The sequence below is a fragment of the Neofelis nebulosa genome, chromosome X, assembly GCF_028018385.1.
Source record: "Neofelis nebulosa isolate mNeoNeb1 chromosome X, mNeoNeb1.pri, whole genome shotgun sequence".
In the NCBI taxonomy this organism is placed as follows: Eukaryota; Metazoa; Chordata; class Mammalia; order Carnivora; family Felidae; genus Neofelis; species Neofelis nebulosa.
Window position 1 is genome coordinate 34,117,988 of NC_080800.1, and position 27,852 is coordinate 34,145,839.

At 41.0% G+C, this 27,852-nt stretch overlaps 1 protein-coding gene across 1 annotated transcript in view; it reads left to right on the top strand.

Moving 5' to 3' along the window:
- OTC (ornithine transcarbamylase) overlaps positions 1–17,272 on the top strand; it is a 61,630-nt gene extending 44,358 nt beyond the window's left edge. The window contains exons 7-10 of the mRNA XM_058714414.1: positions 5,584–5,637; positions 5,714–5,863; positions 9,209–9,346; positions 15,931–17,272. Of these exons, the coding sequence (XP_058570397.1) occupies positions 5,584–5,637; positions 5,714–5,863; positions 9,209–9,346; positions 15,931–15,990 (402 nt within the window). The 3' untranslated portion in view covers positions 15,991–17,272. The remainder of the gene's footprint in view (positions 1–5,583; positions 5,638–5,713; positions 5,864–9,208; positions 9,347–15,930) is intronic.
- The last annotated feature ends 10,580 nt before the right edge of the window (positions 17,273–27,852 follow it).

The following is a 27,852-nucleotide window of genomic DNA, read 5'->3' on the forward strand; positions in this document are numbered from 1 at the left end:
TGGCTCATGCCTTTCATCCTGTGAGTCTTTTTTAAAAGCCTGTCTGAATTATCCCTTTGAATGCCCTAAAACCAGCCATTATGATGACTGGCATCCTTGTGCATTGCTACCACAAAGACTGAAGAAAGCAATGAAATCCAGACAGCATACAACTTCCAAGGCATGGAGAGGATGTTGTCATTTTCTAATACTGCAATTTAGTAGAAAAATGTCAATCTAATGTGAAGGTCACAATGATGGCATCTACATCAGTTTAGTGTTTCAAACTCAACTCCAGGAGCCCTTTAGCTTTTTAAATCTGAGTCCTTCATGGCTGTGACAGTGCCCTCCATATACTTCCTACCCTGCTGCTAATCTCACACAGAATGCAGGGGAAGCATGACTTCTTTCATAGGTCCAAAGTAACCCTTTTGATATGTAAGAAGCTTGTAACAGTAGCTGCCTCTGAGAAGGGGAACTGGGAGGTTCAAGGACAGAGAAAGGAGGGAGACTTTATTTTCATGGTATATCGTTTTACATGGTTTGAATTTCCTTTTTTTTTTTAACATGGTTTGAATTTCTTTTTTTTTTTAACATGGTTTGAATTTCTTAACGTGCAAATGTTTTACCTACATAATGACATAAATCTATAAGTAAATACACCCAAATAAAAAAGTGTAGATCTCCCAGGAGAAGCCCTCTGTTAAGATACACCCAGCCTCATACAAAATAAATAGGCCTTTTAGAGGGTAAAAAATAACCCTACAAGAGACTCATACACAAACCAGTCCTGAAGGATCGCCACAGAACCTGTTAAATACCCCATTGCTACTGGATATTTCCCCCATAATATTTCTGATTGGCTACTAATATCCTATCAGGAGTCTTGGAAGGGAAAACTCTCCAAAACAGAAACCATTTCAGAAACAAAGTAAAAGATAGAACTGGCCCTCTTATTAAGAGATGAGTATTCACACTTAATGTGCACTAGTGTGCTTCTAACCAGGCATGTGTTTGCTGTTTGTACTCAGTGTGAGGGTTCACTTGGATAAGCTAAGATATCCAGAGGGGAATGTGTGAGGCCTAAAAATTACTCCCTGCTTCTCTTTTTGAGTTTGAGATGTTTATTTGCCAATCACCAGGAACATGAGTTACACAATGTGGATTAATGGCTGAATTTCTCCAATAGGACATATCCAAATCCCCAAGGCTTTTTTGCCCTCTTCACCGCTTCCTGCACCACTGTCTAGGGCCAGGTTCCCCACGAGGCGACCCTGTGATGAGGATTTGGGTACAGGGGACTTATTAAAGAAGTACTCCAAAGGGAGACGGACAGAGAAAGGGAAGAATCTAAGCAAGAGGGCCATTTATAGTGACTAACCTATCCCGTTTGCCTAAGACTGAGGACTTTCCAGGGACATTGGACCATCATTGCTGAAAGTGGGAGACTGCCAGGCAAACTATACGATTTGCTCACTCTAATGCCATGTTGGGCACTATCCCACAGAAGGAAGCTTCCGCCTGATCCCATGGGTGAGCTCGGGAGTGTAACTTATGCCCCAGCATTGTCTCAACCCCAGCAAGGAAGGTGGGCCTTCATCCTTTGAATCAGTCACTGGTCAAGGGCAGCAGGGGGAGGTAGAGTGGCAAATCCCCTGGTGATTTTGGCAGGACACGCAGCCGAGAAGCCAGAGCGCTGTCTTCCAAAGAAGGGCTGCAAGTGCTGTTCCAAGCCTACTGAAATGGGGAGAGGGGGGAAAGCTGTAAAAAGGGATCCTAGCATGGCACTTGGGTACAGCACCAGCATCGTCTGCTGCATCCTGCCAAAGAAAAAGAAAACAAAATGCTTTTCCCCAGTGTTCTTGCTGAACCAGTTTGAGTCAATGCGCCCCACTGCCTTCATTTGCAAGGGCTGCCATGACAAATTGCCACAAACTGGGGGGCTTACAACAACACAAATGTATTATTTCACAGTTCTGGAGGCTAGAAGTCCAAAAGCAAGATGGTGGCAGTGCCCTGCTCTCTGAAGCCTCCGGGAGACGATCCTTCCTAGTCTCTCTCCCCACAGCCCCAGGCCTCCTTGGCTTGTGGCTGCATCCCTCCAGTCTCTGCCTCCATGTTCTTTCCTTTATGTTCTCTGTACAGATGCCCCTCTTCTTATGAGGACGTCAGTCATGTTAAATTTAGGTCCACCCTAATCCATCTGCAAAGACCCTCCTCAAAAAGGTCACATTCTGAGGTTCTGACTGAGGATGAATTTTTGGAGGATATTGTTCTACCTAATACACTTGCCATAGAAGCAATGTCAGGCATGGACAATGGCATGTATTAGAAGCTGCCCTCTTATAGTCAACTCTGGGGACTCAGAGAGATCACTCTCTTTCCTTCAGCGTAAACTGAAATAAAGGGTCAGATGTGACACGGGCTTAAGGCGGTTCCTGTTCACATTATGGAAAGAGCACACACTCTGGCTATAATTCTAATTTGAAGAAAGGCTCTGTATTAGTGCAAACTATTATTGTATTTAGTTTTTACAGATAAAACGTATATTAACAATAATTGTTCCCTGCTAGAAGATGTTTCTGGAAAGGCTTTATTCTGTCAGAGAACTATACGATTTAAACATTTCATTGCATGTCAAAGATGTTTTATTAACACCAAAGGAAAAAATTCTAATATTACAAAGTGATTTCAGTATTGTTCTCATGCAGAAACTCATTTAAATGATAAAGAGTACTAAAACTTGGCTAAATTTCGGTGGGAGTAAGAGTTTTAAAAAACCTTCAGGAAAGTCTGATAGTACAGAAGTTGTTCCATTAATTTATAAGTAGGCCTATTTCCTTTAAAGATAAAGCTAGGAGATTTATTGTAAATTTAAGAAGCCCTTGAGGTGCCTGGGTGGCTCAGCCCCTTGGGCGTCTAACTTCAGCTCAGGTCACGAACTCATGGTTCATGGGTTCGAGCCCCACGTTGGGTTCTGTGCTGACAGCTCAGAGCCTGGAGCCTGCTTCAGATTCTGTGTCTCTCTCTCTGTCTCTGCCCCTCCCCCGCTCATGCTCTGTTTCTCTCTGTCTCAAAAATAAATAAACATAAAAAAAATTTTTTTTAAAAAGAAGCCCTGAAGTTCCCAAGGCCCTAATTAATCTATTTCCCCATTCTTCAGCCTAGAATAACTTACATGTTCGAGAAAACATAATTTTGTCCTTGATTGTAAAATTGCTCCATAAACTATTGATGGCAATGATTTTAACATTGTTCTAAGTGAATTTTAGACTGAACTGGGTTTGTTAATCACCTTCTTCCTCTGGTTTTAAGATTTATGTAAAAGCCAATGAGTGATTTCGTATTGAAGGCTGAGCTGTGAGTAAAGAATTCTTCTTTGTATTCTCAGTCATGGCCCAGTGCGTGCAAGGTTGGGTGATTTTCTAATTCCCAAACCTCTCTGTTGGTTCTCTAAGTACTTATTGATTCCTTCTGTAAGAATGATTATATGTAAGGAGTATAAAACCTGCTGTCTAAAGGGAAGGCTAAATTTTCAGGGCAGGAGGCACACAGGGTATTGGCTAAGTCTCTTCATTTATGTTTACCAGTATGAATGGTCACGATATTAGTTACTAAATCAGCCAAGCCTTATTAATTACCTTCCTCAAATCCTGATAAGAAAAACCTCCAGAATTTATGGGTATTGAGGAGGTTAATAGCTTCTAAAATGTCTGCAGCCATCATCATCAACATCATGCGTAGCTGCTTTCACGAATTCTGTAATGAGAGAAGGAACTATGGTAGACAATCAGGTGCAAATAGAAACCGGTTTCAAATGAATAAACCTTAACGTGCCTGCTGCAGGTTGAGGTACTCAGGAGTAGACTCTGAGACAGAGTCTCAGACAGAGTTTGGTGTACAGGGTATTTATTAGGACATGCTCTGGAGATCAACACCTGCTGAAGGGCAGGGAAGGAAGCAGGAATGGGCAGGGGAAGAAGCCGAGCTGCAGGGCAGGCCCAACAGCAGCCTCCTCTGGCCTTACTGAGACTTCTAGATCTGAGATGGCCATTTAGAGCTGCTCTGAAGTTGGGAGGAGGGAGGAGGGTTTCCATCCCCTCCTGTCAATCAGTCATTGAATGAAGGTCGCCCCTGAAGGGTATGTGACCTTGGATGAGTCCACTATCTGCAGCTGAGGCGGTGCCCCAAGAGGGCTGACGGCTGAAAGCCACCTTCTGGCAGCACACCCAGCAGCTGGGGGAATAGGTCCTTTATTCATGAAGCGGGGATCCGAGTGGCATATCACAGTGTGCACCACAATGCTCTGCTGAGAATTTATAAAAACCAGCTCATAAGAAGTGCTAAGATTTGAGGAAAATGAGAAGGACGGAGGGGGCGGTGAGAATAATTGTGGTGTTCGGACTGAAAAGACCTCCATACGGAGGGTCTAGAGGTGAGGCTGGGCTAGAGGTTTGATGAAAGAGTAGCTGACATGTTCCAATGAAGACACCCAGGAGGGGACGGGGGCGGGGGGTGTTCAAGGGTGAAAGGCTGAGATGGCAGAAAAGGGCAAGACATGTACAGGGATAACAATAAGATTGGCTTTCCTGCAGCAAGATGTTGAGGAGAATTAAAAGAGACAGAAACAGGCAATGTTGGGGTTGGGGTGGGGGGAGCCTTGATACTCTCAATCAGCTTTGACTTCAGAAACAAGTAGTAAACATTGCAGGCTTCAGAGAAAACAATTCTTGCTGCTGTGTACAAAGCAGATGGGAGGGTGAGGAGGGAGGAAGCTTTAGTGCCCCCGCAACGTCCCCTCACCTGGAGTTGGGACTAGGCTAAGTAAGCAAAGCTCTTAGGGTGCACCATTTGTCCCCGCAAAGACCCTGACAGGCCTGCTCAGACTTTGTGTCCCAGGCACCTCGCTTGTCTCACCCAAGCCCCGACCCTGCTCTCACCAAACCGTCCCATTCACATATATTTGAGCAAAAGTAGTGTACTTGCTGTGTAAATGCCACTTCTAAGCACGCGCCCTGCACTCAGAACACTTGCTAGTGAGTACAGAAGAATAAGGGGTGTGCACTTGGCCTGTTAGTGCCTCGCTGGGGTGCTCTGGGAATGTTCTTCTGAGGTGGAAGTATTTGAGCTGAGACCCGAAAGCGTTTATCCATAAGAAATGAGTGGGGAAAAGCACTCCAGACGAAAAAGCATTAAAAAAAAAAAAAAACCCACACAGCTCAAAGTGGAAAGACTGAGATAAAATTTCATTAGCATAATTAGTAGAATTATGTATACGATCCTCTTAGGCTATTAGAGGAACAAGAAGAGGCACTACCAAGAGCTGGAAAGCGCCACGCCCTGTTTATCTTGATAATTAAAGCTGTCAAAGATAATAAAAGAAAGATGGGTTACCTATTCAGTTTACCAATTTTTTTAAATTCCAAAAAGCACTATTAAGCTTTACATTCTAGATGTAAATTCTGCCGAATGCACATTGAGCTACAACTTAAAGCAACAAAGGGAAGGAGAGCAAGAATATTGTCGAAAGGAAAATAACATATATATAAGACAGCCTAATACATTACAATTGCCTAACAAACGGTTGAATTCTTCCTCCTGCAGGGTTATGAGCCGGATCCCAGTGTAACCAAGCTGGCAGAGCAGTATGCCAAGGAGGTATGGTCCTTATATGTAAAGTTACAATCGCCTTTCTCTGCCCCAGTTGTTTAACTGGCACGCTTGTGTATGCTAGAACGGCACCAAGATGTCGCTGACGCATGATCCTTTGGAAGCGGCTCGTGGAGGCAACGTGTTAATTACAGACACTTGGATAAGCATGGGACAAGAAGAGGAGAAGAAAAAGCGGCTCCAGGCTTTCCAAGGTTACCAGGTTACAATGAAGGTACAAATTGATGCCTCTCGGAAGGTTCATTAATTCCATTCAGAAAGGCCAGCACCATCTAATCACTCATTCACTCTGGGGAGGGCAGACTGTTCTTTCATTCCCTGTAAAGGACTCGCTGACTGTATCCTCCAGGGATTTCTCTCCTCCTGAAGATTAGCTATGTCCTTTGGAAAGACACTTCTGTCCTGGGTGAAGGAATCTGAAACCCAGGCAGAAGGAAGAAGCAAGCTTTTCCCTCTCACAGCAACGGAGGCACGGAGGCATTTTCTCTAGAGACACTGTTACTTCTTGTCGCATGCAGTTTCTTCGGATTTCTCCTCTAAGAGAAGCGGCATAATTATGTTCTTCAGGCTAGTCCTTGCCTCTAGTAGTTAAGGACTTTCAAGTCCAGTTTGGTTTTGCTTACTCCTTCCAGGGCATTCCCAGGGGGATCCTATCTAATCTGATGCCTTTCATTAATATCTGAAGCAAGGCTTCTCAATCTTGAAAATGCCTCAGAATTGCCTGGAGCTGTTAATACAGAGAGAGCAGGACGCCATTCCCCAGGGGGTTCTGAGTTAGTAGGTCAGAGTTGGGACCCAAGAACTGGCATCTGGACCAAGTTCCCCCGTGATACTGCTCCAGGGTCACACTTTGCGAACCGCTGTTTTGGAGGAATACTCTACAAGGCAAGTGGACATTGGGATTTTGTCAGCAGAGCAACTAGTCTGTTTTGGTGGAGAAAGGGGTTGAGCAGTTGCAATAGGTATTTTATTGATAAAGCAATATATAAATATAATTTTTTTGATGTTTTTATTTATTTTTGAGACAGAGAGAGACAGAGCATGAGCAGGGGAGGGGCAGAGAGAGAGGGAGACACAGAATCTGAAGCAGACTCCAGGTTCTGAGCTGACAGCACAGAGCCTGACGCGGGGCTCGAACTCACAGACTGTGAGATCGTGACCTGAGCTGAAGTCAGACACTTAACTGACTGAACCACCCAGGCGCCCCAGCAATATATAAATATAGAAGCTCCTTATTTATCCATGTCAATAGAATGAAGTTTGAAAAATAAAAAGTGAAAACGTCTTTCCTTCATTCCTTTAAGTGACTATTTCCAGAGGTAGCCGCTGTTCAACAGTTTCATGTGCCTCTTTGCAGACCTTTCCTGTGCATTTAAAAAATATATTTTTTAAGTAGGCTCCACACCCAGCACAGGGCCCAATCAATGAGGGGCTTGAACTCACAACTCTGAGATCAAGACCTGAGCTGAGATCAAGAGTTGGATGCTTAAGGGGTGTCTGGGTGGCCCAGCTGGTTAAGTGTCCGATTTTGGCTCAGGTCATGTTCTCACAGCTCGTGAGTTTGAGCCCCGTGTCGGGCTCTGTGCTGACAGCTCAGAGCCTGGAGCCTGATTCGGATTCTGTGTCTCCCTGTCTGTCTGCCCCCTTCACTGGCTCACGCTCTGTCTCTCTCTCTCCTTCAAAAATAAATAAACGTTAAAAAAAAAAAAAGAGTCGGATGCTTAACCGAGTCATCCAGGCTTTTAAAAATTAAAAAAAAATTTTTTTCCTGCGTATTTATATATGCCTACACACACACACACACACACACACACACACACACCCCCCTACTGATTTCTCATAAAAGGCATATTAGATATATTATTCTTACTTTTTCCACTTGACAAATCTTAGATTTTCTTGTCCATTTATTTAAACAATTTTCATTCTTTTTAGTGGCTGCATAAAATTCCAAAGTATGAGTGGACCATGATTTATGTTGATAAACTAGGCTATTTCCAATTATCCCAACTACAAACAATGCTGCAATGTATATCCTTATACAGATTTCTTCGTTCATGTATTATTGGAGAATAGATCCCTGGAAAAAGAATTTCTAGGTAAAGAGGTATATACTTTAAAAAATATGATAAATGCTGCTAAATAGCCATCCAAGAAGAATCGATAATTTATACTCTCTCTGCACTCTTTCCATCCTTAGTTGTTACATACATTTTTTCATTTTTACAATCTATATCTCATGCTTTTAGAATTTTGCATTTCCCTGATTACTAATGAAGTTAAACATCTTTTCACGTTTATTGGCCATTCCCATGTGTTTTTCTATAAACTGTTATCATACCCTTTGCCCATTTCCTATTTGTTTTTACCGTTTTATTATTGGTTATAGGAATTATATATTATGGTGAATCCTTTGTCATATATGTGGCAAACAGGTAAACAGGTTCATAGAGAAATTCTAAATTCCTTGTGGTTTACCTCGCACTTGCCTTGACCAGCCTTAGGCATTTTTGTGGTGCTGGGACTGCAGGCTTGAAGAACATTCATCCCACTGATGTATGACTGGTTCAAATGTTATTCGTTTTCCATGTTCCTCTGCCATTACTTTAGAAATTCAGAAGATTCTGAACCTAGAATAAGTATGGGAAGTAAAACAAAATTTTAGTGTATAGGCAGTAATTTTGAGGTAAGAAATTATGAGGGAATGCAGTTTTGAATCTGTACGTGAACAATGGAAATGGCTGAGGAAATGCAGCTTTCAGGAATTAGTAGCTGGAGAAAATTAAAACTGTTAGGACTTTTGCATTAGGAAACATCTAGTGCATACTACCCATAATCCTGCTTTGTGCACTCCTATCTCAGCATTCTTTTTCAAAGGTGTTTTAATTAGTGATGAAGTATGCTTCAGCTGCTAAAATCCATAACTTGGAGATGAGCTCAAAATAGAACACAGTCCCTTAAGGGCGACTTTTAAAATATATTGGGAGTGTAATGGGTGACTTTTGCTATCAGCCACATACTGTACCAACAGGGCTCTTTACTGAAATGTCCGCAATCCCTCTAGACAGAGAACCATAAAATGAGTGAGTGGTTTAATTTGGAGTGATGATCTCCCAAATCAAAGAAAATGACGATAAAATTCCCTACGTTGAAAGTACCATTTACATTTCCCTTCCGTGCCTTGAGGTTAAACCATCATTCTGCCCCTTTGTCTCTGCCTTTGCATTTGGTCTCTGACTCAGTGCCATATGTATATCTAAATACTGAAGAAGACAGGGGCACCTGGGTGGCTCAGTTGGTTAAGTGTATGAGTCTTGATTTTGGCTCAGGTCATGATCTCACGGTTCCTGAGTTCCAGCCCCGCATTGAGCTCTGTGCTGGCGGCGCGGAGCCTGCTTGGGATTCTCTCCCTCTCCCTCTCTCTCTGCCCTTCCCCTGCTCGCGTTCTCTCCCCCTCTCTCAAAATAAATAAATAAACTTTAAAATAAATAAATGACAAGACAAATTTGATAGCCACGTATTATAGTCAAAACACAGTCTTATCCCATCTCTTCTTTAGACTGCTAAAGTTGCTGCCTCTGACTGGACATTTTTACACTGCTTGCCCAGAAAGCCAGAAGAAGTGGATGATGAAGTGTTTTATTCTCCACGATCACTAGTATTCCCAGAGGCTGAAAACAGGAAGTGGACAATCATGGTAAGCAAGCAATAGGGAACAGAAGCTAAGAAGGGGTTCTCTGTGCGGCCCTAACTTGGTCATTCATGCCTTTTGGTAAGTAATTTGCAACCAAGATTATCCACCTACCTGACTTGCTCATATGGCATCTATTTTTTTCCCCAGGAAGTTCATAATAGATTATTATTGCTTATTAGCATTTATATTGCATTTTTAATGGTGTACAATTGATCCCCTTCCAAACAGATTTTAATAAAAATTCTGACTGCTCTTGATCAGCCTGAACACCAGCCACCATTGCCTGCCAACCATTATACTGTATAATTCTTATTTTACAATCGCCTTGTTAATGTTTACAGAAGCCTCTAATTCAGTCCCTGGCACAAAATGGGGATTCAAAGAAATCTTATTTCCTTCCTCTTCTCTTTCTTCCTTTCATGAGTTACCTAGATAATTGTTTTGGTTCTCTACTTGACTTGGCCAGATGGATATATTTGTTTTAGGTATTGAACTTTTCTAGAATTGCAACAAAACTAATCTTAGAAAACACTGGTCCCTTTAACATAAGTTTCATCTTCATTACTGCTATTCAAGGAAATATTAACCCCACATCTCTGCATTACAATACTCTAAACATCACCTTCTTCTCTGGAAAACTGAATATCCAAGGGCCATAATTTCGTACCGCTTGTTAGTTTTTAGCAATTTAACTGATCTCAATTACTGGGGTCTCACTGGCAAATAGAGTCCACTTTAGGAAAGATAAAAAGGTAATACAGGAATTTATTAAAAGACATTTAGCAGTGCCCAGAAGCTCTGGGGAAAGAAGGTGCAGTGAATCATTCTCAGATACCACATATTCAGAAACAACACAGGCAAGACAACTGCCCAGCAACATTGTGGTTTTTTAGTAGCTAACCACCACTGACACAGCCACCCCAAAGCGGGGCACCTAAGGGCCCTGAAACGAAATGCCAAACACTCCATTACAGCCGCCCCAGCTGAACCAGATACCCCCACCTGCATACAGAGCAGAAGATCCAATGTCCCAGAGGATGGCTTCCATTGCACATTGCACCCTTATGGCTCTAAGACTCGAGTAGATACAGTTGGGTGGCATGCCTGCACCTTAGTTCCTGGGAAATGTAGTTTTTATTTTTTTTTATTTTTTATTTTTTTCAATATATGAAGTTTATTGTCAAATTGGTTTCCATACAACAGCCAGTGCTCATCCCAAAAGGTGCCCTCCTCAATACCCATCACCCACCCTGCCCTCCCTCCCACCCCCCATCAACCCTCAGTTTGTTCTCAGTTTTTAAGAGTCTCTTATGCTTTGGCTCTCTCCCACTCTAACCTCTTTTTTTTTTTTCCTTCCCCTCCCCCATGGGTTTCTGTTAAGTTTCTCAGGATCCACATAAGAGTGAAACCATATGGTATCTGTCTTTCTCTGTATGGCTTATTTCACTTAGCATCACACTCTCCAGTTCCATCCATGTTGCTACAAAGGGCCATTGGGAAATGTAGTTTTTAGCCTTTAACCTCTGGAGTAGAGAAAAACAGGCTGGAAAAGACTACCCGGTAATTTTTTAACTGATCTATCAATGGGAATAGATAGGGTTATTGTGAGCATTAAAATAATACCTGTAAAGCATTTAGTATCATATCTAATACACTATAAATTTATTATAATTATTATCGTCAACATCATCCTCATTGTTGACCTAATACAGTGACCAGCAGAGATTCAAGCTCCACTGTGGCTGCTTAAAAACCAATTATGACTCCCTTTGCAATGGAAAGTTATGGATCAGGCCTAAATTTGTCATATCTAATAAGAGGGATGATTTTTTTTTTTACTGTACCTTCCAGCTTGCCACCTCAGGACACTAGCTTTGGCCAAAATGGCAATTGCTATGTAATCTAGACCAGTGCTTTTAAAGCTTTAATATCTATTTGAATCACCTAGGGATCTCGTTAAAGTGCAGATTCAGATTCAGCCAGCCTGAGATGGGGCCCAAGATTCAGCATTCCTAACAAGCACCAAGGTCATGCAGATGCTGCTGTCCTGGGGCCCACACTTCAAGTAGCAAAGAACTACACAAAAGAAAATGTGAGCTCTCCAACCGTACACGTCAGGAAGAGACATGGCAAGAAATGTTTTCCAAGCTCTAGTCTTTCTCAGAAGATGATTGAAGTTATAAAGATAAATCAACCTAAATCTGTTAAAATATGACCTCTGTAGAAATTCAGTGGGAAAAAAAAACTAAAAGAAAGGTTTCTAAAATATCATTTATGGAGATGCTCTGCACTTCTGCATTTTTGAAGAGCTTATTAAACCGCATCTTGAAATTGAATTCACTTTAAAGCTTTTGTTTAAAAATTTTTAATGTTTATTTATTTTTGAGAGAGATTGAGAGACAGAACATGAGTAGGGGAAGAGCAGAGAGAGAGGGAGACACAGAATCCGAAGCAGGATCCAGGCTCCGAGCTGTCAGCACAGAGCCCAACATGGGGCTAAAACTCTCGAACCGTGAGATCATGACCTGAGCTAAAGTCAGATGCTTAACCAACAGAGCCACCCAGGCGCCCCTAAATTGAATTTACTTAAAAAAAATTAAATACGTCTGTATTCACATGGTTGAAATGCTTACAAGGACATACATACACACACACACACACACACACACAAAGTGAAATCTCATGCCTACCTATTTTCCATCCATCTAAGTGCTACCACCATCTCTCCATATCCCACCTTCCTGAAGTGCCACTATCATTAGGGGAAAATAAATTTTATTTTGTTTTTTTAAATATAGTTTATTGTCAAATTGGTTTCCATACAACACCCAGTGCTCATCCCAACAAGTGCCCTCCTCAATGCCCATCACCCTCTGGGAAAACACATTTTAAAGCAAACAAGAGGCATAGCCATGTTAAAATGAACACAGAGCATCTAAAATAGAAAGAATACTCACCTGGGAGTGAGAAGACTTGCACCCTGGTTGCATTCTTTATATACCACATACTTTATATACTTTATATAGTCTTTCATACTAGTCAGCTGTGCCAGCTTGGATAAGTATTACTTCTGTAGGTCATGGTTTCCTCACGTATGAGATAAATAAATCAAGCTATACAGATGGCAACTGGTTTTTAATATTAGGTCCTTAATCTCACCAACAGGCTACTTGGAGTCTTATGTTCAGAAGATTCTAAGCCTGCCTGTGGTCTCAGAAAGAAAGGGGCGTAACTGACTAGTGAAACTTGACACGGAATCTGGAAGGGAGGTAGTGATACACATGCTGCACTCTTCATGCCTCTGAACTAGATGATTGCGGGCCCCACTGAGTGAAGTTCATTTCGGCAATCATATACTGGACACCTATTGTGTGTGCCAGTCCCTCCGCTGCACACTGGAGATTGTTTCAAAAATGAATAGTGGGCAGCCCCCACTCAGCCTGTATAGTTCATAGTAGTATGCCATGTTCAAGAGAGAGGAGATCCTAGAGATTGTCTAGTCTACATGCAAAGAAATTATTCTTAGATAGCTTATTTAGAATGGTGTTTGGGCTCAACACTGCTGAGATAGATTTCTCTGGGATGTTCTAAAGGCACAATACTTGTTTTCCTCTAGAATGTCCGTATCAAGCATGGAGCCTGCTTAAGATATTCTCTCTCTCTCTCTCTCTCTCTCTCTCTCTCTCTCCTCCTCTGCCCCTCTCCCCCCCCCCCCTCTCAAAAATAAATAATAGGGTTGCCCGGGTGGCTAAGTCGGTTAAGCGCCTGACTCTTGATTTCCGCTCAGTTTATGAACTCACGGTTCAGTGAGTTCGAGCGCCGAATCGGGCTCTTCATGCTGACTGTGCAGAGCCTGCTTGGGATTCTCTCTCTCTTACACTCTCTGCCCCTCCCCCACTTGTGCTCTTTCTGTCTCTCTCAAAATAAATAAACTTAAAAAAATAAATAATAATAAAAATGTAAATATAAAAAATAAAAATAAAATATAATACAATGTAAGAGTCAATTCCTCAGAAATACTAATCACATTTGTGCTCAATAGCCACACAGGGCTGGCGGCTACAATATCTGTATTTGACAGCACAGATATAGAACATTTCCATCATTGCAGAACATTCTGCTGGACAGGACTCCTGTCTAGATAATGATTTCCACACACAATTTCAATTAAAATCAGGATGGAAGAAGAAAGGAAAAGTACAATCTAGCCTCAAGTTCTAACATGTCCACAATGACTGATGGCAGGTATATAACTAAATGGCGGGGGGGGGGGGGGGGGCTTGTCCTAAAAGCACACAGCATTTTTAAAGCAAATGCATACTCTTTCACTACTTACTTAGAGGAGCTTTTCAAGGTCCCCATGCTGGGTGATTTCCAGCCATGCTGTTCAGAACACTCCAGTAATCACATTGTTCTCTCCATAGTGCACAGGCCTTTGAATCCCTTTGTTTTGTTTTGTTTTGTTTTTAAATACACCCCCTCCTTCCCACAAAGCTTTTGTATTTTTCAATAATTAGCAAGGCTGTAGGACTCATAAAACGTCAGGTAGCTTTCTTCCTCTGCCTACAGCTTTTACTGTGGAGCTAAAGTAACCTAAAGGGACCAGGCAACAGAGTTGATGCTTCAAAGCACTGCCATCAGGACGGTCCTTAGATGCACAACACCCTTGCAAATGTAGTTCACAGTATTTTAGTCCTTTATTTCCACATTCGGGGTGCCAGATCAAATACAGGACACCCAGTTAAATTGGAATTTTAGGTAAGCAACCAATAACTTTTTAGTATGGGTATATCCCGTGTAATATTTGGCACATACTTATAGTTTTAAAAAATGTTATTTTCTGAAATGCCTATTTAATAGTATTTATTTATTTAACCAAATCTGCCAACTCTACTCCAAGTTGACTTTCTAAAGTTTGACATGTGAAAAGAAATTTGACATGTGCAATGACCATTAACAATAAAACAAAACCTGAGATGTGATCCTAGAAAGCCATAGAAAAGTGTAAAATATTTTACCTGGAAGATGTTTTTATCCCAGGGTTTGGCCTTCCTAGTTTCTTCTTGTCATTCAGATCCCAATGTCATTCATTTTACAAGGCCTTTCCTGGCCACCCACTCTTAAGAGGTTCTCCAGCCTCTTTTATCCCATTTTTTATTTTATTTTCTAATGACATTTATCATGACTTGATATTTTCTTATTTGTTTGTTGCCTGTCCCCCTAATGAAAGTCCTTCATAAGAGCTTTTTTCTTATCTATATTCTTCATTATACCTAGAATGGTGCCTGACAGCCTAAATATGTGTCCAATACATTTTTGTAGACTAAAGGCAGTACAGGGTATTGCTTCTAGAACAGACTTTGAAAATCAAATTAAAATTCTGGCTCTCTGTGTGATCTTGGACAAGTACCACAACTTCTCTAAGTCCAGTTTATTCGTATGGAAATGGAGATGAAAACAGACCTAATTGCATCACTCAGGAAAAACCTACACCTTCCTCATCTGTATTTTATATGTCTTACCACCTCATGCAGTAGGGAAGGATATTAAATGGTATGATGCCAACATAAAGTACTCAGTACAGGGCCCGACACATGGTAACTGCTCAATGAACACCTTTAAAATATAAGGCTTGCACTTCTGGTATAGGCTAGGGACACGTGGACACTATGGTCAACAGGAGATAGTAAGTACCTGTAAGGCAGTAAAACTACCTCCTAAGGGTGGAGTCAGAGAAACCTGGATCCGAACCCAGTTGTGTACTACCTGCTGTTTCCAGGATGGATTTTCCCATCCATAAATTATAACAACAGAAGCTACCTTAGAAGACTGTGGTATTAAATGAGATAATGCATCGACATTTCTCTCTAACTCACCTAGCAGCACCTAGCACAGTGCCTGGCAAATATTTCTTAACTGACTAACACGTGATGAGGCACTTAGTCTGGTACATGGTAAGCACTCGATAAGCATTTGTCATTGGTTGTTTCTGATACTATTACTACAGTCATTGTGGAAGTTGGGGAGAGTAAAAGTGAAAATTACCATTTGTGGGTGACAGCTTAATGGGAAGCTCTACCCTTGGTTATCAATATTCTTTTACGAGGACCCAGATTCAGGGAGACATTATTTGTTAGCTGAAACGATTTTCTTTGATTACTCTACATCTGATTGATTCTAAACTTCTCTAGGTTACAAGTGACCAAACCACAGTGTAAACACTAGGATGAGAGGAATTATATTGCTCTAAAACCAGCCAATATCTAGGTTTCACTTATAACTGGAAAATCCAATCATGGCTACCACCATGGTATCTCATTCCAACTCTCTTACCCAGTAGTCCTGGAATGAGGCCCAAGTAAGCATGGTGTTTGTGCATATACTTGGGTCAGCCTGATCCCTCCTGACCTTCCAAATAAAAATAAATATTAGCTCTGAACTGTCCCTTTATCATTTTCTTGGGAAAACACATTTTAACCACAGGTCTTCAAAGCTGCAATCCAGTTCCTCTTCCCCAGGTCCCTAAACAGATCCTTGCTAATGTTTGCCCATTTCTTTCTTTCTCTTCCTTTGTTGTGTCTTCCCAGGCTGTCATGGTGTCCCTGCTGACAGATTATTCACCTCAGCTCCAGAAACCAAAGTTTTGATGCAGTGACGTTTGTCAAAAGAGAAGCAACGTTCTTCAGTGACCAAATGAGTCAGTTTATATGGAGGAAGGAGAAGAGAATCTAAGAAATAAACAAATCCTGATTCACAGTATAGGTGAATGATATGATATTGCTCTGCCGTCGTGAAACCTTCCTGAAGGCCTTAATTTAAGGGCCAGTGCACTATAATACATGGATTGACTTGGTTTAAACTCTCTAATTCACAATTTCTGAGTTACATTGAGTATCATGTTAATAGTCATATACATTTGCTTCAACTAAATATAAAATACTATGTTCATAATGCATAATGTCTAAGCCATTAAATGTAATCTATGCTTATTACCTTAATAAATTATCACCCATGCTAATTTATAAGTAAACATTTACCAGGCAGTCAGCCGCTGGTAGATCTGTGGGCTGTGTTTATATCCCTCAGGACCAACAAGGAAGCCAAATGATCGATCTTGCCGATGTAGTACAATTTTCAGGCAAATGAAGTAGACAGACATTCACTTATGGAGGCAAATGATGAAATTCTCAGAAAACAGTGATAACAGCGCCCAAACTCTGGAGTTTTTTCCAGGCATTTGTAGGAAGGAGGATTTCTCAAGAGAACACATTTCTTCTCTGTAACAAATACTTAATGTCAAAAGTCTGAAGAAGCCTTTGTGAACAAGTGGTAAAACCATGGAAACCTAGCTAGGAACATAAGATCCATTAGAGAGTGATATTTTCGTAGGTTCAAATTCCCCAGCAGGAGCGATTTAATTTTTTCATGTTTCTGCTTATCATGCATCTACTCCCACCATACACTGGATAGGTCTATAAACCCACTGCTTGCCACATCTTAGTCCATTCTTTTCTCCCCAATTTCTGTTCTAGATGATAAAAATTTGCATCGCTGGATTATCATGATGTAATTAAAGCTACACGCTTTTGTGGGTGACCCGAATATGTATTGTCCAATTATTATGATACAAATGGAAAATTTTTACTTAAAATGCTAAACAATGTAAATGGAACTGTAAGAAAATAATGTATTTTGCAGAAGACGAAAAAAAAAAAAAAGTAACTATCTTTACATTCCACCTCCACTATTAGAAGAATGCTTCCAGGCTGGTTGACAGATACTCTTCAGCAGAGAGCTATGACTTAAATGAGTAAGAGATGAATTACAAATTAGGTTTGCAATGAAGATGCAATAAAACATTTTCAGGGGGAAAAAGCCTGGTAATGTTACAAGGGAAAAATCAAATTTTCTAATAAACGTCAAGGTTGACTTTCTCGTCTATGGTAATTTCTTGGGAACACTTAAGAAAGAAAGAGTGGAGTTTAATGGACTATCTTCTTTCAGCAGGGTATAGGAATGATTTAACCAGAAGCTGCCATGTGGACTGTGGAGGCTCTCCCTCAAACTGCCTACATACAAAGGCCATAATCCTGAGTATCCTTCCACTCTCCAAATGGTAGCCCATGGTAATGACTTCTCTTCTCTTTACTAGCTACTCTCTGAACTACATGGAAGGTATAATCTTCTTCCCTCAATCAGAACTTCTAATCATTTTCTTGTCAAAATGTAGTCACTTTACCTCAAAGAGCCCCAAAGCATTCTTTTTTTGTGTGTACACACAATTTAACATCTTTCTCAACCCAAACTGGTAGGAATTTATTTGCTTTCTTACCTTTTAATCTTAAGAAGACATAATTTATAATATTAAGAATAATGAAAACAGGGAAGGTTGATTTAGCCTTAATTTTTCCAAAGCCACTTTTTTTTCCTCACAGCAAATTTGTCATATTTTATTTCCCACTGCCTTCTAAGGAAAGTAAATTCTGGTATTTCAAGGAACTTCTCTTTATTTTTCTCCCTGTATTGGTCATATATTATGACTGCCATTGATGTGTTTATTTTTATTTTATTTTTATTTTTTCATATTAAATATAATTTATTGTCAAATTGATTTCCATACAACACCCAGTGCTCATCCCAACAGGTGCCCTCCTCAATGCCCATCACCCGCTTTCCCCTCTCCTCTACCCCCCACCAACCCTCAGTTTGTTCTCAGTATTTAAGAGTCTCTTATAGTTTTCCTCCCTCCCTCTCTGTAACTTTTTTTTTTTTTTTAATTTATTTTTGGGACAGAGAGAGACAGAGCATGAACGGGGGAGGGGCAGAGAGAGAGGGAGACACAGAATCGGAAACAGGCTCCAGGCTCCGAGCCATCAGCCCAGAGCCCGACGCGGGGCTCGAACTCACGGACCGCGAGATCGTGACCTGGCTGAAGTCGGACGCTTAACCGACTGCGCCACCCAGGCGCCCCTCTCTGTAACTTTTTTCCCCTTCTCTCCCCGACCATGGTCTTCTGTTAAGTTTCCCAGGATCCACATATGAATGAAAACATATGGTATCTTTCTCTGCCTGACTTATTTCACTTAGCATAATACCCTCCAGTTCCATCCATGTTGCTACAAATGGCCAGATTTCATTCTTTCTCATTGCCAGGTAGTATTCCATTGTATATATAAACCACGTCTTCTTTATCCATTTGTCAGTTGATGGACATTTAGGCTCTTTCCATAATTTTGCTATTGTTGAGAGTGCTGCTATAAACATTGGGGTACAAGTGCCCCTATGCATCAGCACTCCTGTATCCCCTGGGTAAATTCCTAGCAGTGCTATTGCTGGGTCATAGGGTAGATCTATTTTTAATTTTTTGAGGAAGCTCCACACTGTTTTCCAGAGTGGCTGCACCAGTTTGCATTCCCACCAACAGTGCAAGAGGGTTCCCGTTTCTCCACATCCTCTCCAGCATCTATAGTCTCCTGATTTGTTCATTTTAGCCACTCTGACCGGTGTGAGGTGGTATCTAAGTGTGGTTTTGATTTGTATTTCCCTGATGAGGAGCGACGTTGAGCATCTTTTCATGTGCCTGTTGGCCATCGGGATGTCTTCTTTAGAGAAGTGTCTATTCATGTTTTCTGCCCATTTCTTCCCTGGATTATTTGTTTTTTGGGTGTGGAGTTTGGTGAGTTCTTTATAGATTTTAGATACTAGCCCTTTATCCGATATGTGATTTGCAAATTTCTTTTCCCAATCCGTCGGTTGCCTTTTAGTTTGTTGATTGTTTCCTTTGCAGCGCAGAAGCTTTTTATCTTCATGAGGTCCCAATAGTTAATTTTTGCTTTTAATTCCCTTGCTTTTGGAGATATGTCGAGTAAGAAATTGCTGTGGCTGAGGTCAGAGAGGTCTTTTCCTGCTTTCTCCTCTAGGGTTTTGATGGTTTCCTGTCTCACATTCAGGTCCTTCATCCATTTTGAGTTTATTTTTGTGAATGGTGTAAGAAGTGGTCTAGTTTCATTCTTCTGCATGTTGTTGTCCTGTTCTCCCAGCACCATTTGTTAGACTGTCTTTTTTTCCATTGGATATTCTTTCCTGCTTTGTCAAAGATTAATTGGCCATACTTTGTCAAAGATTAATTGGCCATTTGTGGGTCCAATTCTGGAGTCTATATTCTATTCCATTGGTCTATGTGTCTGTTTTTGTGCCAATACCATGCTGTCTTGATGATTACAACTTTGTAGTAGAGGTTAAACTCTGGGATTGTGATGACTCCTGCTTTGGTTTTCTTCTTTAATATTACTTTGGCTATTCAGGGTCTTTTGTGGTTCCATACAAATTTTAGGATTGCTTGTTCTAGCTTTGAGAAGAATGCTGGTGCAATTTTGATTGGGATTGCATTGAATGTGTAGATTGCTTTGGGTAGTATTGACATTTCAACAATATTTATTCTTCCAATCCATGAGTATGGAATGTTTTTCCATTTCTTTGTATCTTCTTCAATTTCCTTCATAAGCTTTCTATAGTTTTTAGCACACAGATCTTTTACATCTTTGGTTAGGTTTATTCCTAGGTATTTTATGATTCTTGGTGCAATTGTGAGTGGGATCAGTTTCTTTATTTCTCTTTCTGTTGCTTCATTATTGGTGTATAAAAACGCAACCGATTTCTGTAGATTAATTTTGTACCCTGCAACTTTGCTGAATTCATGTATCAGTTCTAGCAGACTTTTGGTGGAGTCTGTCGGGTTTCCCATGTAGAGTATCATGTCATCTGCAAAAAGTGAAAGTTTGACTTCATCTTTGCCAATTTTGATGCCTTTGATTTCATTTTTGCTGTCTGATTGCTGATGCTAGGACTTCCAACACTGTGTTAAACAACAGCGGTGAGAGTGGACATCCCTGTTGTGTTCCTGATCTCAGAGGGAAAGCTCTCAGTTTTTCCCCGTTGAGGATGATGTTAGCTGTGGGCTTTTCATAAATGGCTTTTATGATGTTTAAGTATGTTCCTTCTATCCCGACTTTCTCAAGGGTTTTTATTAAGAAAGGATTCCAAAGCCATTTTTTTTACCTCCTTTCTCTTTTTACACTTTCCTCCTTGTTCACCTTTCCTATATAACTACCACCTCAACAAAGAATAACAAAAACTCCAGCAATGATCCTTGGGTCTCTGGTGTACATAATAGATCCTATCTACCGAATATAACTAGCCAAAGAGTTCCTTTCTTCCAGTCTTTCTTCACTGTAACATTGGAAGCAAAACAAGAAGTAATTATACAGCAGTAATTTCAGTGTCAGGAAGAATCAACAGTTTTTTTTTTTTTTTCCCAATGAGAAGTTTCTAGGAACTTTTATTTCTAATGTTTATTTATTTATTTTCCAGAGCATGAGTGGGAGTGGGGCAGAGAGAGAGGGAGACACAGAATCAGAAGCAGGCTCCAGGCTCTGAGCTGCCAGCACAGAGCCCAATGCAGGGCTTGATCCCACGAGCTGTGAGGTCATGACCTGAGCCAAAGTCGGACGTTTAACCAACTGAGCCACTCAGGCACCCCGGGTGAATTACTTTAGACAAGTAATTCAGTATTAGATATTTCTAATGGATAGTGCATGAATGATTTGACTATTGTAAAACCACCAGTCAGATGGCACAAGCAAGTGACCTTAGAACCTCAGTTAAAATGGCAAGAGCACCAGTGCCAAAGTTTCCAGGCAAATCTCCTCGGGTGATAAAAATGAATGAATAATACATATAGAAAAGGTGTCCAGAATATATTCTTTCTTTGGGCCTTTCTGTTTTGGAAGCTCTCATCAATGCCTAGATTACAGAGATGGTTGAGGCACCACTCAGGAATTTTGATGTCCTTTGACAAATATAAAAGGTCACATCAAAGAACAGAAAACCGCTTCAGTCACAATCGTCAGACTCCTACAACTAGGAACACCATATACTGACGTGAAAGTTATGCTCTGTGCAAAGGTCTCCGGTGAAAGGTGTGAGTAGTGCTGAAATGTGATTTGCACTTCAGTTACCGAGTCTTGTGCTTCTTTACAGGCTGGAGAGCCAGGAGGAAGGAGTGACTTTTTAATAAGTTGTTCACCCAGAGGGGACACTTGTCCGCATTTCATAAGCCTGAACAGGTGTTTTATTTTAAATCACACAAAGGGCCACTATCTGGTAGGGGTGGCCCTACCATCAACTATTTACATTAAATTTTTTTTTCGATATCACCTTGGACTTGATTGAGATAGGACACCTAGGAACGTTTTGGTGATGGTTTTGGTATCTTGCCTGGGTTTCTGCCCCAGTTTCATGATGACTTCACAATGGAAGTGAAAGTGTCTGTTTATCTTTGTGTGGCAAATACATGACAGAGATCACTGAAGCAGGAGTTTGAAATCAACTCTGCAGTTCTTTAATCTTTTGAAAAAAATTCATCCCTAATAATTATCCAGTCAGTTATTGTCAGTCAATTAATCAGAAAAAAAATCTTGGTTGGAGCAAATGGAAGGGAATTCCTAATAAGGATGAAATCTTTTTACGGTTTTAAAAGTGCCTGAATTATATCAATGACACCAGTCTTAATTTTTAATTAATGTTTTTGTAAAACTCATTCTTAAACAATGCAAGCACAACAACTGCCTTCGGGAGCAAAACCATCAGGCAAATGAATATTTATGTATGTATGTATGTATGTTTATTTTGAGAGAGAGAGAGAGAGAGAACATGAGCAGGGGAGGACAGAGAGAGAGGGAGAGAGAAAATGCAAAGCAAGGTCTACACTGGCAGCACAGAGCCCGTCGTAGGGCTTGAACTCACAAACCATGAGGGGCACCTGGGTGGCTCAGTCAGTTAAGCGTCCGACCTTGGCTCAGGTCATGATCTCATGGTTCATGAGTTCGAGCCCCGCATTGGGCTCTATGCTGACAGCTTAGAGCCTGGAGCCTGCTTCCGATTCTGTGTCTCCCTCTCTCTCTGCCTCTCCCGCACTCACACTCTGTCTCTCAAAAATGAATGGTCAAAAAATAATAATAACAAAAAATGAATTCACGAACGGTGAGATCATGACCTGAGCCAAAACCAGGAGTCAGACACTTAACCGACCGAGCCACCCAGGTATCCCCAGGCAAATGAATTTTTCAATTGGAAGGGGGTTGCGAAATAAGCCAGATTATTCTTTCATTTTGCAGAGGAAGAAAATAGGAAATAACAACAAAAATGTTCCTAGGATAGAAATATATCCTATAAGGAGGGATAATACATGTATTCAACTCCCTGTGAAAATTGTCAGGGATCCCACAAATGTAGCCACTTGACTTGATTTACCTTTTAGGCTGAGTGGGGAATAGAAAGCTGGCTGGTCCGGGATTATGGTTCTGTGAGGTCAAGGGATAGAGAGGAGAGTTCACACTTGAGGCAGGCATGGATATAGATACCCAGGGATGTGAACAGAGACCCAAAAATGTTGATGTAGTAAATGCTGTTGGTGCCCCATCCAGGCCCTTTTACCACCCCTCGGCTGCTGTCAGGGGTGGCTGCTAATGGCTCACAGCTGCCCCTTTTTCTGAAGCGTCATCCTCAGCTACGAGCAACCACTTAGCTCGGGAGATTAGGCTCTAACCCTCATCCCACCAGCAGCCCACAGCGAGTGGCTGACAGACGGGTGTACAAAGACTTGGCTCCCCTCCCTCCAGGTAGGACCAACTCTGGTAAAACTCATGCTCCAGAGCTCCCCATGGGATCAGGCTGAGGCTAGTATCCGCTTAAGAACACATCCTTAGGCAGCTTCCCCTGCTGTGTAACCTGTGTCCCGTCTCCCGATAGTGCTTCCTCGATAAATTACTTGCACAAGAATCCCCATCTCAGGCTCTGCTTCTAGGGAATCTGATCTAAGATAATCCCCAAAGAAGGTTTCGCAGAGGTCTGTACTATACTGCTCATCCTTCAGGCATCAAGGGACAAGTAGAGAGTTAAGAAGCCGTTGGAAAAATAGTGAAGAGGTCATGCTTAGCAAGCAAAACCTTTTCTGGTTATCCGGATCAGCCTTCCTTAGAAGGAAACAGAACATTATACATAGTAAATATTCTTTTTCTGCCACATGTTCAAATTCATAATAAGGAATTTATTAGCTGCACGGAATAGGAGACCAATTTGCCTTCCCCAGAGAAGAGTGGAGCCGAGCTAATGGACACGATATTTCTGGTTTATTTCTGTCACATTTTAGTCTCTTTATAGATTGAGTTTAGTTGGTTGCCCTTTGCGTTTGCTTCTGGACTTCCCCCAAAGCTTATTCAGCAGGTCTGGATTGGGGCCTGAGAATCTGTTTTTAACAAGTTCCCAGAGATGCCAATGCTGCTGGTCCAGGGACCACACTTTGAGAATCATTGGCCTGAAGCTATCATAAAGACTTATTTGAGGTGTTTTCATCACCACATCGATAAAGCGCCACCATAAAGCATTTGACACAACCCTGATCCTCTGTTAAACTGTCTTTGGAGCCACCGCAGCCTGGGTTTCATCCCTCCTCTGCTATATAACAGTTATCTCCCTGATCTCCTTATCTGTAAAATGGGAATAATAATGCCCACCTCATAGTCACTGGGAGGATTAGATGAAGTAAAATATGTAAGAGTATTTGGCTGAGAGCAAGTGCTAAATAAATATTAGCCCCCTTTTTTTGATCTATTTTTTCGAATACTTTGTATTTTCCTTTGGCCGTTCACAATAAAATTATATTCCACTATCAGAAATATATTGAGTAGAAAAGTTGGTGTCCAAAACAAATTGCAAGGAGTGAGCTTGCCTCGTGAACTTGGCAGAGCGCAGCAGAGGATGCTTCAACTGAGCTATGTGTCTCTAGGAGCCACTTTGTGAATATGTTATCCAGATGAGCGACCTGGCTCTTTGCCAAACCAAATCATTGACGCCCACAAGTTCAAACATCTAATCAAAGTAACTAAACTCTTTGCTTAGGAAAGCACAATGGGAATGTACATTTATGTGAAATAAACCAGAGTCATTTGGCGATCGTTGGACTTGGGGGCTAGGTGATAAAAGGAGAAAAGGACTAGGAAGAACTCATCAGGGTTTATCCATCTCTGAGGCTAAAGTTCCTCAAAGAAACAAGTTTGCCAAACTGTTAAGTCAGCAGTTCTTGAACATTTTGGTGTAAGCCCTCTTTATGCTCTCATAAATCATGAAGATATTAAAGAGCTTTTGTTTATGTGGGATACACGTATCCCATATATACAGTAGAAACAGAAGCAGAAATTTTAGAAACAATTATTTAGCAATTCGTTTTAAAATAACAATAGTAAACCCATTACAGGTTACCATAAACAACGTATTTTTATTAAAAAAAAAAACAAACATGTTTTCCAAAACCAAGTTAACAAATAGAACGGCCGACGCTGTGTTGTACTTCTGCACGTGTCTCTGATGCCTGCCTTAATGAAAGACAGCTGAATTCTCATATCTGCTTCTGCATTCCATCTGTGGTGCTATGTTGGTTTGAAGTACAGGAAGAACATCCAGCCTCATGCAGATAAGTAGTTGGAAAGGGAGGGCTATCTTAATAGCATTTTCAAATAATCATGGGTATTCTTTGATGTTACTCTGAAACTCTTCAAGTGATAGCTCCTTAAAGATTAATTGCAATTTGGAATCTAAAACCACATCAGTGAACTTTTCTACAGTGTTACATTACACTGCATGCCTATCTTGCACTTTAAATAGGTTTTTACCCATATGTGATTCCACATTGGTCATTTGGAAAATGTCAGTTTACTGAATTATATAGCTCTTCCCAATGATGGTATATTATATTACACAAAATATTAAAAAATCACATTTGTTGGGGTGCCTGGGTGGCTCAGTCAAGCGTCCAACTCTTGATTTTGGCTCAGGTCATGATCTCACCGTCATGAGATTGAGCCTGGCGTCCGGCTCCATGCTGAGCATGAAGCCTGCTTGGGACTCTCTCTCTCCTTCTCTCTCTGCCCCACCCCTGGTTGCGTGTACTCTCTCTCTCTCTCAAAATTAATAAATATTTTAAAAATAATAAAACTAATAAAAAAAATCACATTTGTTAATATCAACACTACTATGGTCTTAATGTGTCCCCACAAATTTCATATGTTGAAGTCCTAACCCCCAGATTATGGTATTAGGAGGTGGGGCCCTTGGGAGGTGTTTAAGTCATGAGGGTTCTACCCTCGTGGAATTAGGTGTCTTATAAAAAGAGACCCCACAGAGCTCCCTAGCCCCTTCTACCATTAGGGCACAGCCAGAAGTCAGCTTTCTATGAATCAGAAAGTGGGCCCTCACCAGACACTGAATCTGCCAGCATCTTAACCTTGGACTTCCCAACTTCCAGGACTGTGAAAAGTACATGTCTGCTGTGTATAAGCTTACCCAGTTGTGTGGTGGTTGGTTACAGCAGCCCAAATGGACTAAGATAACCCCCTCTCTCATTAGAAAAATCTTTAAGAATTGCAAAGCAGATACAGACTTTACACAAATCTAATTCTCTCTTGAAAGCTCACATTTTTTCTTTGGCAATAAGTACTGTCACTTAGTTTCCTTGAAGTGACAGGTTTATCTCATTCATTTTCAAGGCATCTGCCAAATATCCAAGACCTAGTGACCATAGTTTGTCAGTTGTTGTTTTTTTTTCCCCCCAATTAAAACTGGTGTACCATTCAAAAGGCAACTAGTTTAACACACAACTCAAGGAATTGCACAGGTGCTTTTCCTCAGACAGTTACAATATTTCATAATGTGTTTGTCTCATGACATCACACAGAATATTAAAGAGACATGTTCTCAAGGGTTGACATTTAATATTAATAATATTTACTGATTCACCAAGGACCTTCATAAGTGAATCTGGCTTTTAAAAAAACTGCATGAATGTGCTAGTGAAGAATAAAATGACTTGTAGTTCTGCTGCTTTGATTTGTGCTAAGGTGTCAGCAGTTTTACCCAGCATTCGTTTTGTACCATCCATTTGATGCTGCCGGTCCAGAGACCACCCATTGTGAAGCAAGGTCCTATACTGCCTTTGGGGATCCAAGGGAGCCCAAGTGGGAAGAACTCTGGAACACTCGCTCCTGATTAAATCAGAACAGCTGACTGTGGTCTGATTTTATCTGTAATTAGTAGCATCCCGAAAAAGATTCTGGTGGAAAATAAAAAGTTTATGACTCACTTCTGTAAAGCAAGTCTGGGTTGTGCTAACTATGGATAAAATCCACATTGAAATCTCTTTTTATTAATCTTGTGCATAACAAGCCATCTATTGTTATGATCCCCCCAGCTTTGTGGCAGGCACTGTGTTGGGCACTGGGGATACAGTAATTGACAAGAAGGACATGGTGTCTGCCCACATAGTGCTAATGGTCTAGCAGGGGACACAGACCACCACGTGTAAGTAGATATCGCGATAAGAGCTGAAAGAAACAAATGGGATGCTCTAACAGAGAATAAACGTATGAAAGGATGGATACACATTTGGATCAGTAGTTCTCAAGCTTTGGTGAGAATCAGAATGACCTGGAGAGCTAGCTAGTAAGAATACAGAGGCCCTGACTTATTGAAGTAGGGAGAGGCTGGGCCCCTGTAGTTTTACCAAGTGGCTTTCTAAAATTTGAGCAGTGCTGCTTTAAATACAATGCCCAGAGACAGCCTCTCAGAGAACGTGATGTTAAAACTGAGCCCTGACTGAGGAGAATAATTGGCCGCGGGGGGGAGGGGGCACAGGCTTTTCTTTGGATTTGAATCAGATTTATCTGAGGTGATGCCAGTTCTATAGCTGTAAGTTGAGCATTAGGGCTGGTAAGTTCATTTATTGCTTAAATGAGCGCATTGCATTTCTTATTACAAAAATATGTGATCACTTTAGTGAACTACAAGTTCCTATAACAGTTTTATGAGCAGAAGTGGTTGCACTAGACATTTTGTATTTACAAGCCTTGTCATAGAACATCTCACTGAAGATCTTATCCCATTAACAAGGGACAGAGCACATATCCTAATTTCAATAATTTATGCCCCTACTGGCTATTTTCCAACAGTGCCTTTTGACGTGGTCACTGGAATGTAAATGTCCTCTGACTTCTCTTTGTTATCTTCCTGAGACTTGCACAATCATCATGACACTTGGAATTAATTCTCAAAGTACTTATGCTAATAAGATTATCTCCCCTCAAGGCTTTTCATTAAATATAATTGTAAAAATTACATTTCTTTAACTAAAATCAGTAAAAGAAATTAAAGTATTTAATTTCTGATCCTCATATAATTAAGGGAAAAATGGAGGATAAGAGTATTCTAGCTAGAGGGAATAGTACACAGGTTTGGCCCTGAGGGGAAGGAGGGCTTGGCTTCTTCAAGGAACTGGAAAAGGAGGAGTATAGCTAGAGTGGAGTGAGCAAGGGAGAGAGCACAAGAAAAGTCTGGAAAGTTTAACAGGGGTTAGCCCATGTAGGCCCTTGAGGCCAAGGCAAGGATTTTGGTTTTTATTC